This window comes from Apteryx mantelli, chromosome 3 (assembly GCF_036417845.1).
Source record: "Apteryx mantelli isolate bAptMan1 chromosome 3, bAptMan1.hap1, whole genome shotgun sequence".
NCBI classification, from domain to species: domain Eukaryota; kingdom Metazoa; phylum Chordata; class Aves; order Apterygiformes; family Apterygidae; genus Apteryx; species Apteryx mantelli.
Window position 1 is genome coordinate 48797240 of NC_089980.1, and position 13261 is coordinate 48810500.

A 13261-nucleotide genomic window follows, 5' to 3' on the forward strand; every position below is an offset into this window, starting at 1 on the left:
TACCCAAATAGAAGCAGTCTCTGAAACAAAAATTGCAGGTCTGGGTACGACATAAAACTGTAATATTTTTGGTTCCTCTTTCTGTTTTTGTAAATTTTGGTCTCAGCAACCATTTGTCATTAAACTTTGGACATACCATCACCAGTCCTCCCAGCAGTGGATGTTAATGCGTAATCGGAGATCTTTAGGAGGCAGTTTTTACAGTGTGGGAAACTTGCTTCTTTCTGTGAGCTGCATTTTGGTGAAGCAGACATACTCGGTAGGCCTCTGTGTTCTCAAATTCTGAGTAAACTCTTGCCTAGGGTGTTGTGTATGTTGGCAGAACTGAGATACAGCTTCGTCTCTTCTTGCTGTGGTGAAATAAGATTCAGGCCCTATTTGTTTATTTAATAAAAATTTCAGTTAACTGGAGTGATAGTGTCAATTGAAACTAAGCTATGATGCTATTTACAGCTTGTTGCATAAAGGTAAAAAAAATTCATGTAACAGGAACATACAATAAAAAGTGAAGATATTTATTCTAGGGTTCTGTACAGATTTCATTCCATCTTTGCATATTCATTTTGTGTGGTAAGGAAGCAGATGCAATATCTGAAAAAAGTATGGTGTGACTATGTTGTCAGACAGTACCATGAAGCAGACTGAAGTTAGGGTCTTAAAATGTCTCCAGCCCTTCTCTTTGGATGCCATCAGATACTGAATCCTGCCAGAGTTGCTCATTTAATCAAATTTCAGGTAATCTTGCAAGTGCTCAGAGCAAGGTTTGTTTGCCAGAAGGATGCACTTATAGTCTATATCAATATTCTAGTAAACTAACTATTGACCTAAAATATTGCACAGAGTGGAGCAGAATTCTACAGCTGTGCTGAGGTTTCTCCCTCCCTTGCCCTTTCTAGCCAAAAGCTGGAGATATGTTGCAAACAGTGAGGAAAAGGTTGCAAGATGAAGAAAAGGGTAAGGAGCCAGTCCATCGTATATGTATATTATATATATGTATATACCTATGTGTGTATATGTGTGTGTGTATACATACACACACGTATGTATATAGTCTATTTTATTAGGATACATGTTAGTAAAACAGTATGTCATTTTTCTTTCTCTTCCTTTTAAAAACCCAATAGAAAGAAGCTTGGCAGGACCACAAGCAGGAATGCAAGTGTCTTAAGAGCATCAAGCCTAATTTTCCTCCAGACTCGGTCAGGCTTGCTGGCAGGATTGTTTTTAAACTGGTAAGTGACATTCTGTTAGATCTATTCAGTGTCACAGTTTCAGGGAAATACTTTCTCATTTTACATTTTTAATGTAATTAAGAACTAGAAAACAGAAGTGCCTAGCGTCGATGAACAAAATTGGACCTGCATATTGCATTACAAGATCGATTAATCTGCAGAAATGCTGAAAGGATCAAGAGATACTAAAATGGACAAAATTAAAGTCAAGGGACCTGATTATGAAGTTTCTTTCCCTGTGACTCTGTGGTAGCTTCCTAAACTTTTTTTCTGCCTGGAAACAAATCAAGGAAAGGCACACCATTTTTTTTTTTGTTTGTTTGTTTGATACTACTGAAGTTACTGGTGCTTTTCCATTACCTTCAGTTGGACCCTAATTCAGCCTCGCTTAGATATGGAAGTCAGAAAGACATGTGGTAAGGACAAAACACTGTTAGCAGCTAGCCCTTTCTTTAGGGTGCACAATGCCATACTTTTAACATTGGGTTAGCTTAGCCTCAATTAGATTTTCTTCTAAAATCTCTTGGAAGTCCTGGGTGTTTGACATTCCCATAGCTTGCTTAATTTACATGGACTAAATCTTCTGTTAGGTTAAGCAGCTTATGACTGTGAGGTTGTAAATCAAAAGATTTGCCCCTTTTTTGCTGACCCTGCCATGGTGTTGTCCTTGAACAAAAACATGGCATTTGTTGTGGTCTGAGATGATAAAAGATGGTGTAATATCTTAATTTATACAATGTCAGGAGGTGTATGTGCATATGATTGTTTAAAGGGCAAATATGTACAGCTATACTGTATATTAATTATAGTCGCATGAAATCTGAGGCTGCTAATTTTAGAAATTGCTTTCAGTTATAGTGTGAAGGGCCAAAGTAAATTCCTAAGGATAAGAAAGGTCAAGAAAATACATTAGAAGAAAGTGTCATAACACCATAAAAATTAGTATTGTTACAATAGTTTACAGAACATATGGTTTAAGCAAAAGAACAGATTTATGTTGGTGCTACTAGCCTTACGTATTTACTTTATTGGCATATCCCATGGAATAATTCAGTACTATAGAGTGCTTTTAAGATAAAGCATGCTATGTAAGTGTAAATTATCTGTTTTTCCCTACAGCTTAGACCATCAGTATGCCTTTCGGAAAAACTCTACTCTTTTTCTGATCTTCAGTCAAGTAAGTAATTGCCAACCATATTCCTGGAAATGCTTCCAAAGTCTGTTTTATGGAATGGCCATTCAATTTTATTGTAACTTGCCTTCTGAGATTTTGCTGTGTAGAATATTAGAATGTGGTGTGAAAAAGGCAAGACAAAACTGAAACTACTAAAATATTTGTGGCGAAGAACAGGTTTTTCATAGATCAAGGCAAAAACTTATACCTCTTTTTTCAAGGAAAATTTCTACCTGATTTTTGCTTTTAATATTTTTCTTCATTTTACAGTGTATGTCTTACCTGTTCAGGTTCTAAAGTTTACCTGATGACTGCTGTATTACATACAATTTCAAAATAAAACTTTTATAAACAAAAATTTATATGCATTTTTTCATTATTTATATCTTTTTTCATAAAGCTTCATAATAGCTTCAAGAAAAAGGAGAGAGCACTACAATTCACAGAGACTATGTGCATGGTCTTCCCCCCCCCCCCCCCTTCTCATTGAGAAGTCATGTAGAAGAAAAGATGAAATTGTGCAGATGATATCCCTGTGATTTGACAAGTTTCAGATGCTTGGATGGGAAACGATCTTCTTTATAATCTCTCAGCTAAGCTTCTGTTAAAATAGAAAACATTCTTCCAGAGTTTGCACTAGCTTAAAGTTTTAAGATTTGTAAAAGAAGAAATACATACTTAATTCATTCTTGCAGCAGAAGAAAAATCTTATTTAAAGGGATTTCGTAGAGCAACATGAATATTTTGCTTACCTCAGCATCTTTTTTGTGATGTTTAGAGGTTTGGATTTAAAACAACTTGATATATTGATATAGTTTGTTTTTTAAAAAAAAAAAAACACAAGCAAACCTAAAAAATACAATAGCTATAATATGTTGTTCTACTGCTGTAGATCCTGACATTATGTCACCTTCCGCCTAGATGCTAATAAGGCAACAAATTAAAAAGGATAAAGGGAATGTATTTCAGTGATTTCAAACAGTAGGATTCACTGTTCAATTATTCTCAAATTGTTCATTGAATAACAAAGGTTTACAAGGAATTAGGTGATTATTTGAATTAAGAGCAACATTTCAAGTTGCTTCAAATAAAGTTACAAAGATGAAGACTACTGGCTTTTATGCTTCAGGGCACTGCTGGGATCCAGGAAGAAAAACTCTTTATGGTTATCTATTGTACCAATGGCTGGTTGCACAGTGGCAGAGGAGAAATTGGGAGGAGGGCCGAGGGAATAGGTTCCCTTTTAGAGGAAAAAAAAAAAAAAAAAAAAGTTTAATAGCTTGTAAAGCAAATTTCTCCAATATAGGCATATATATATATATATATATTTTTGTTGTTGTTGTTGAACTGCTATTTCTATTCAAAATTCATTTTTCTTAGCACCCCTCAGGAGTTGCTCTGTTTCCCTTTACTGGAGACAAAGGGAAAAGAGTGTGATAAGTTGCTGGAGAGAAGCTTGGTATTGAATGAAACTGAGCTGCGGTAGATAAATGGTACAAAAATCTGTAAAATGCCAAAAGTTGTAATAAAACTCTTGTTCTCTGAAGGAAATGCAGATGCTATACAGGTGTGAGGACTGTTGTCTCTCTGCTTTAGAAACAGCAATTCCATAACCAGTCACTTCACAGGGAGGCAAATAAGAGATCCACATCTGTTTCAGCTCTATTTGCACTAAGAGCTTTTCCTGTGTTAATCTTTTTAACTCCAAAGTGCAAAATATTCAGGACTCCTACATATTAATCAAAGCTGATACTCTATAGAATACAGTATAAATGAGTTACAACACTTGCATAAACTTTTGCAGAGGTTTTGGCTAGCTGTTTACTTTTGCTGTTTTTACAACTTCCTTGCTAGAATGAATGAAGCATGTTTATAGTTTTGCAGTTAGACAGGCCCAAAGGAATATTTTGGGATGGTATGATAATTTGTGGTACCTGTGATACTTTGCTGGCCCTGTATCCTCAAAAAGCTGCTATTTCATTTACATTTTTCCCATTTACTGTAGTTTCATTTATGTTTTTCCCATCTCCTGCACAACTTACAGACGATGTTGATACAGATTTGGGATTTATTTTCCTTCAATACTTGGCAAAATCTGTGTGAAAGGAAAGTCTCTTTTTTTAGAGGCTGAAATAATATGGGGGGAAAAATGTCGTTGGAGGGAATCACATGAGTTGGAAATGCATGTGATCTTCTGAAGCAAAAAACTTCTCGGGAACCAGCTGTATAATACAAGATAGTGTTTTAACACTGTAATCATAAATATTACAGATAGAATGATTTCTACTGATATTCCTTTATCTTCTTTTGGAAGTCCAAAAGATTTGAAAATTGATATTCTAACTATGCTGTCTCAGTCTCCTTTGCACTATGACTTTTCAGTGTTATCTTACACGGATGATTTTCAATGTGGGTGACTTATATGCTTTTATTCAGTTTACATGATATTTTACACACTTATGGAATCATTGTATGATAAAATGTGTAATACTTTTTATTTAAAACATTTGGAGGAATTTAGCCCTTTATGAAGTTCTATTATCAGTTCCATATTTCCTTAAAATTCATTGTGTACTCTGAAACTAAGATTAAGGAGGAGGGCTGACTGTGTGCACTGCTACTTTTGCTAGTTCTCTTTCATTATAAGACTCTTAGTTACTTATGTGCTTATGCTCAGTATCTGTTAAGACCATTCGGAAATCAACTGTGGTTATGCTTACCAAGATTCAGAATGCAGAAAGGAGCTTGTGTGCAATATTGTGAGCAGTTTTTTTCTGCATTACTCTTATCAGTATCAGAGCTGCATAATTAAATCCTCATGCCTTATTTAGAAAACTTTCTGCAAACCTTTTATAGCATTCTCTCTCCCACACCAGAGTTCTGACACAATTGAAGACATTCCTAAAAACACAAAGTAAAGGCATTTACAAACTTTGCTTCACTTTGTTTTCTGCCTTGGTTTCTTGATGTGTTGTGAAAACCAGGTCTTGAACATTAGCCATTAAAGATGTCACGGGACTTTTTGTTAGGTTTGTTAGCTCTGATGTCCTGGACAGACTCCAACTTGAATAGCTGCATTCTGTTTCTGTCTCTCTAAGTTCTCCCTGAAGTTACAGTTGGATTCATTTATCTTGTTCACATCTGTCCTAAACTGTAGTGTCCCTTTACAGCATGCTGTTTAGATGACTGCTGTTCTCCATCTCAGAGGTTGTTTTATTCACTAATAGTGAAGCAAATCATGCCTTCTTTTTATCGTAATACGTTTTGCAATGTGTATTAGATAATTTAAACTGAATAGCATGATGCAAATTTAAAATGCAGTGCTCTTTTGAAAAATTAAGTTTAAAGGAAAAATCATATTCAGTTTTAAAACAATTATAATGCAAATTAATGTTTGTTTGTGATGTTTTGAAAATTTTTTGGAACTTGAATTTTCCAGTCATCCAGAAGTTTGCTGTTTCTCTTGAAGATAGATTATGAGCCAATACAGTCCTGACAAATGTGATACTTTTCCATATCAGAAGTGACCCTACACTGCAAAGAGCATGCATATCTGGATTCTTGTCTTTGTACATTCAGGTTTGCAAGATCACCTTCAAATGTCCAGACTTAAGGCACACATGGATAGCACTTTGGGTAGCTATAAGAAAGCAAGCATGTCAGTTGCACAGTGTTGTGGTTTTTTGTTTGTTTTTTTTTTGTTTTTTTTTTGCCAGGTATCAAGGGGCATATCCCAGCAGTCTTAGTGCTAACCAATATGAACTTTCTGAGGAATTGACTCTGAGTGCTCTGGGCGAGCTTGTCTGTCCTTCCCTCGCCTTGCCAGAGAAGAGTCTTAGGCCACCCTGATATTCAGCTTGCATCGCTGCCTGCTCAGCACATTCCCGACTCTCCCTGGGCATGGGCTTAGTACAGGTGGATGAGCTATTTCTAGCAACAGCTTCTCTTATCTGACAGGGAATATCAAATAGGCAGTATAAGAAATTATGACAGCATTGCAGCAGCAGTATCTGGCCATTAGAAGGCAAACAGACTTGGAAGGTGTTAATTTACACTGGAATGGGAACTAAAGCTATATAATACAGATACTTCTCATTCTCTATACGTAGTATGAAGATGGGTGCTTCTGCGATAGTGCAGTATGCTGGTAGGATTGCATCACTCAGCTAACCAGTGTGGTCATCAGTGGCTCCAGAGAAACTCTAAAGAAGACAGCAGAAGGAGTTTGCAAATAGGAAAACCCATACCAGACCCGGAGCAGACTGTTGTTGCTTGCTAGCTGGTTGCATTGGAAGGCTTCTGGTTGGTAGTTAACCAACCAGGTAGGCACTGGCAATTTTGGCAAGGTAGCACTCAGTGCTCTGCCAAAAGTGATTTATAGGAGACTATTAAAGCAGCTCACTTGTGTGGTCTGTGTGACATAAAAATCGGCTATCATGGAATTTCCGAAGTATTCTGGCATCAGGTGTGGCACTTGCATGCCTGTATCTTTCCTACACCAAGAAGCACAGGTATTCTCATCTGCTTAGGATAGTATCGTTCTGCCAGGCCTTGCAAATTAAGCTTGTGAACACCCATATAGAGCAAATAAGAAAAATGTGTGTTCAGAGTACCTTTTGAGATAAATTGGGTCATCATTTTAATTTAGTAGTACATACTAATGCAGCCCAGGAGGCTGCTGGCAGCCTTTGCCATGAGGGTGCATTGCTGGCACGTGTGCAACTTGATGTCCACCAGGACCCCCAGGTCCTTCTCTGCAAAGCTGCTCTCCAGCCAGTCAGCCCCCAGCCTGTACTGGTGCCTGGGGTTATTCCTCCCCAGGTGCAGGACTTGACACTTCCCTTTGTTGAACTTCAGGAGGTTCCTCTCTGTCCATCTCTCCAGCCTGTCCAGGTCCCTCTGAATGGCAGCACAACCCTCTGGTGTATCAGCCGCTCCTCCCAGTTTTGTATCATCTGCAAACTTACTGAGGCTGCGTTTTGTCCAATCATCCATGTCATTAATGAAGTTGTTTAACAGTATTGGCCCCAGTGTCGACCCCTGGGGGACACCACTAGTGACTGGCCTCCAGCTGGACTTCATGCTGCTGATTACAGCCTTCTGAGCCTGGCAGTTCAGCCAGTTTTCAGTCCACCTCACTGTCCAGTTATCTGGTCTGTACTTCATCAGCTTGTGTGTAAAGATGTTTGGGAGACAGTGTCAAAAGCCTTACTGAAGTCAAGTTAAACAACATCTACTGCTCTCCCCTCATCTACCAAGCCTGTCACCTTATCATAGAAGGCTATCAGGTTGGTGAAGCATGATTCCCTTTTGGGAATACATGCTCTCTACTCCAGGTCACCTTCTCATTCTTCACGTGTCTGGAAATAGTATCCAGGATTAGTTCCTCCGTCATCTTCCCAGGGATTGAGGTGAGGCTGACTGGCCTGTAGTTTCCCAGATCCTCCCTCTTGCCCTTTTTGAAGACTGGAGTGATATTTGCTTTCTTCTGGTCTTCAGGCACCTGTCCTGATTGCCTGATGAGCTTTTGGGTATATCCTGTCAGGTCCTGTGGTTTTACTTATGTCCTGTTTAAGTGTTCTGTAACCTGATTCTCAGCATGAAAAATGGTGCTTTATTGTTTAATTTAGAAATCATATTTACTTAATATGCCTTCATATCCTTTCTATTTTCCAGCTTCTGTGTATGGAACTCCCCTTGTCTCTAAAACTGCCTCCCTTTTCATCTGCCCGCATAGTGTTTCTGACACGTCTTATGGAGGATGCAATACAAAAATACGCACTGCTGCAAGGAGGGAGGAATTGCTGCATGACCTTTCAAACACTTTCTTTAATGTTACAAGTTCAGATGCCTAATTTTTGTACCTGATGCCTTACATCTGCTTACACATCTGCTTTATCTATTGGCTTTTGATCTTTCTTTCACCATCATATTTATATGATTTGGTAGTAGCAACTTGATAAACTCTGCTTTCTGTTGATAGGTAGCTGTCAAAAAAATGACAAGTGTCTGGCCTGTGTCAAAATTGCCCTCTGTCAAAAGTTAATTTTGAGGTTGGAAATGTCTAGACTGTATGGCTGCCATTGGACACTTGCAGGATGTTGGTGAAAGGTTCTTTTTACACCTTGGTATACTTTTGTTTTTAATTCCCCTTAAGATACTGAACAACTAAGTGAAGAAATGAAAGAAGGCCTCAGGCACCTTGCACAGACATTGCAACTGTATTTGAAAGCAGAGATCCAGGATGCCTCTCAGCTGCCACCTGCAATTGACTTTTTTCAGATCTTCACAAAAGTAAGTGTTAAAATGTGGTTGCTTGACAACTCATAAATTATCCTTTCTTTGTGTTCTTGATTTATTTTGGAGGGGAAGTTCAGTAGATACAACCAGAATATGATATATAACCTAAAGTGAAATCAAACTGTGTATTTTTTCTATTCAGTCAGTATTTAAGCAATGTTTTCCATTGAAAAAGCTTAGTTATTTATATAAATGTAATACTTTAAGTAGCAACCAAAGGATTCTTTTTCTGTGTAAATTATCATGTTAAAGCTGTTGGGAGGAAAAATTAAATAATGTTGCAATGAAAACATAACTTAGGTTGGTTGAATCAACCGGTTTTTGAACTTTTTTTTTATGGTGATAAAGAGCATACAGTGTGACTAGAATTTTTCCACAAAGTGCAATGTCTTGTGTTGTAGATATATTCACGTTCTGTTTTGTCATTTAGTAATATGTACTAATGGGTGTTTGTGACAGTACTGTGTCCCACAAACTGTGCTTGCTCAGGGTCATGTGGGTTATCTATTCTGAAAAGGCTACATGAAAAGTACTTGAAATTAATTTCCACAATATGTAAAATGTTTGTTATGTTACCAATTAAATTTTATTGGCTTTTCTTTATGTATTTTATTACTCTCGCTGGAGAAAGTTTCATTTGAACAATGCTAGTAGGAGTACTTCATATGGAGAATGCTCATAGCTTTAACTTATTTGTTTCTGATTTCTAATTGATTAATATATTCCAGCATGAGATTTCTTTTAAGGATGTGTATGCATGTTTTAATTGTTTTATCAAGTGTTTTGTTATGATATGAATCTGACTTTTAGATGTTTTCTTCTGATATAAACAAAAGGAAGAGCTTCTTTTAAAGAAATGAAGACGTGGTGCAATACATGACTTCATAATTTTTTTGTCTGTTTGTGCAATAGTGGAATCTTTTTTGCCATGGTTGGAAGAGGTAGGAGTAGTATAATCAACTGTACTGTTTATCTGGAATTTTAATATGTGAGTGAACTATTGTGATGTAGTTTGCAATTTTCCGTGACAAAATATGCAGGTTGAAACACATTCAGTTAGAAGGACTCAGAGGAAAAATCTTATGTGCTACCTACTCTCCACTCAAACTGTTTTAGTGTCTTGGCACTGTGGTTTGGCCTGAACTTTACCAGATGAATTTCATATGAAATATGCATGCTCTGTTATCTGGTTTAGAGGATTTGCACTGCTGAAGATAAAGCTGAGTATCAGAAAGTGATCATTGCTTAACCAGTATGAACTGAGTCACAGCTTGTGAGATATTTTTCCCATATGTTTTTTCCCCCTATGGAATAATTAAGCTTAAAATGGAGGTTGGCCATGGTCCTTTCTTTGATTTCTTTTAAATCATTATTGAACATACAATCCAGGTAGATGAGATGCTTTTTAAGTGATGCTTTGGGGCAATCTCATGGTGGTGGTAATCACACGGTTATGACCTGTGATAAACAGCAATAATTTCAGATCTTTATTGAGCTTCTCAGTAAGGAAATTGGTAGAGAAGAGCTTTTGAGTGAAGCTGTGTTAGATGGAGTGAGCCAACACAACACCTCAGAGGTGCTGGCGTGGGGGAGCATGAGTCCTGCTCTTTCCCTCATCTCACCTGAGTGCACTGTGGTCGCCTGTTTTGTTCTGGCTCTGGACCTTGCTGAATCTGTGTCTCAGCTGGCTCCAGCCACCAACCTGCAAGAAACTTTTCTCAAAAAACGAAGTAGCAAATTTTCACCAGGTGACCATGCTGGCTCAGTACACCAGTGTCTGACAAATGCAGAGAAGGGGCAATGCTGTATGGTTCAGGGAAAAAGGATTAGAACTCTTCCTTTTAATGAGTTGTTAATTAGCTCTCCCCATTTCACGTCTTCAGCCTGAGGAGACACATCTGAATTTGGGCAATGTGGTGGCATTACAGAAACAGTGTGGTGGTCACCCAATATATTGGAGCACTAGTGAAGAAAATATGGAAACTTTTATTATTATTTTTTTTTATATGCACGCTCATGCCCCATGTCTTTTTACTAAGGTGATGCAAGTAGACATAAACGGCAGAATGAAAGTCAGGACTTTACAGCTCTGTATTCTACCAAATGGAGAGCTACGAATGCTTCTGTTAATGACAATATTTGCCCCACTATTGCTTTGCTATAACAAAGATTTTTTAACTTCATGTATTCCTTATTTTGACCATGCCTGTTTCTCTGTCCTATTGAACACGCTGTAAAGTACCAAGTTTTTAAGTTATTGTTGCTTTTTTTTTTTTTTTTTTTCCCTCTCCCCTCTCCTGGATATTCAGAGGCACTCATACCATTAAAATAGGTCCCATTCCCTTCTTCCTTTGCCTATGTTACTGAGGCCCAGTGATGGTTTGCTCTAGGAAAAGGGAAAGCAAATGGCATAGACCTATCATAGCTGCTGTTATTTAAATAAAATTGACTCTGGGAAGGAGGAATCTGACTAACCAGGTGACTTGGTTGGGAGGAAGGAGTTGACTAATATATCCATGTGTATTGCATGCAAGTAATATTAATAGCTTGTTTGGAGTTCTCTTAGGCAGCATGCTTTTTGGAAGGCTCTGATGTTGCTTGATGTAATTTTCCATATTTTAGTTTACAGCTTTCCCAATTGGTTGTCGGATGAATATATTATGAAGTATGGCATTATATTAAAATGTGATTTTAATATGCCACCAGCAAGCAAGTGTTTTCTGCCACTCGCATAGAATGTTTCTTGGAAGATAAGCAGAATGTCAGTGCAAAAAGTATGATTTTTTTTTTTTCTTACGCAAAATAGGGAATGTTTATTTTCAGCAGGTAAAATTTAAGGCTTTAGAACTGTAAAGTCTCTGATAAAAGACTTAGGTAGTCTCTTCTCTGTTGTGTAACTTTGAAAAAGACCAGCTGTGATGACTTATATGTGTGGTCATAGAATAAAGAAATACATCTTGAAATCACGTATCTGTAGTAATGTTGTTTTCCCATCCATTTCCAACATTCATTTCAAGTTCAGTAGGTGCTCATTCTAACACTGAACTTTTTTTGGTTCAGTTCTTTCATTGCATGCTACAAAAAGATCCAGTCAAAGGTCATTTTTATTCTGTTTGATGCTGGATCCTCAAGAAGAAAAATAAGCAGACAGCTAGACAAAAGAGAAAAACGGTCCTGCAGTGAGATGACTAAATACTAGATAGTTCTTGGAAAATCTCCAACCTGATTTAGGTCAAAAGAGCTTCTGAGAAGCCTTTTTAAACAGTCTTCCCTCTCTGCTGGCTGCTGCTCTGCCCCTGGTAAAATTCATTGTGGTTTTATTCACTAGCATGTAATACCCGATGGTCCCTTTGAGTGCAAACTCTGGGAAACTTCCCATTGCAAGTCAAAGAAAGTTTTGTCATTTCTTTGAGTGGGGGCAGAATTTTACCACGATGTATTTTTAGATCACATAAGAGCCATGGGAAAATATCACCTGTACCAGATGGGGAGGTGTTTCAGAAGGGTAATCTACCTTTCTTTTTTGCAGTGTTGCCCTGTCCTTCCTAGACAATTTGCTCTTGTATTAGCTATCCTTTGAGCTGGAGGTGGATTTTCCATGCTTGCCATCTGATCACTCTTTAGAAGCTTCAGTATATTTAACATGCAATTCATCCAAGGTTGTGACTGTTTTTAAATTCTGATCCTCAATATTAAACACAGAATTATCAGCAGTTAATTATGTGAAAAGGCTTTAACTCCACTGAGACATTTTCTAATGTTAAGATAAATTTTTGACACCATGGTTTTATGGTTTAGTGGTGTTTCCATAACCTTGAGATAAAATCAGTCCTTGTTTTTGGTTCTTCAGCCTTTAACGTGTGAGGAATGGCCTGGAATCCTGTGAAACCGTGGATGAGGGATGAAGACTTAAATATTTTTGTATATGTATATTGTATATGTACAATACATATACATAGTATGTATTTGTATATGCATAGTTCTTTTAATAATAACAGACGGAACCATGTAACTACTTAATCTTTGAACGAAATCTCTACCTACTGTATTGACTGTGAAACTGTGACTCTACTGAATGAAATTAAGCCTAAGACAATTCCATATTGGACCAAATTTACACTTGGTGTCTTGCATAGCATTGCATCCACTCCTACTAAGTCAGAAGTGACTCTTAATGTTTATGAGCTTTTTGAAAGTGTCTGAGAACTTTTTTATTTTTTTAAGTAATAAGAAAAAAAGTTGCTGATGTTAGATAAAATGGTAACCCTTTTAAAGATTTCCTAATTTTAAATCCTCACATTTGTAAGAACAGTAAGATGTATCCAGCCACTGTCATACTAAATAACAGTAAGATGAAATCTGATATTTAATGGACTGTAACATGGCAGATTTCTATAGCAGTTTAGTAATCTTAAAACAGAATTTTATTAGAAAAGAAGGGATTTCTAAAGGACATTTTGATAAAACAGTTGATAAACTTCTGGGAAACGAATGCTGGGACTGAAGATTATTGGGAACCTCATAGAACAAAGATTATACTTTTCTCCTGAAATAT

The 13261-nt window shown here is 37.2% G+C and overlaps 1 protein-coding gene across 3 annotated transcripts in view; it reads left to right on the forward strand.

Annotated features, from left to right (window-relative positions):
• SMYD3 (SET and MYND domain containing 3) overlaps positions 1-13261 on the forward strand; it is a 439696-nt gene that overhangs the window by 60746 nt on the left and 365689 nt on the right. For 2 of the 3 annotated variants that reach the window (XM_067293328.1, XM_067293329.1), the window contains exons 3-5: positions 1125-1232; positions 2352-2409; positions 8564-8700. In XM_067293328.1, the coding sequence (XP_067149429.1) occupies positions 1125-1232; positions 2352-2409; positions 8564-8700 (303 nt within the window). Of the gene's footprint in view, positions 1-857; positions 955-1124; positions 1233-2351; positions 2410-8563; positions 8701-13261 lie in introns of those variants that run through there. The other variant, XM_013943927.2, reaches the window with a different exon arrangement.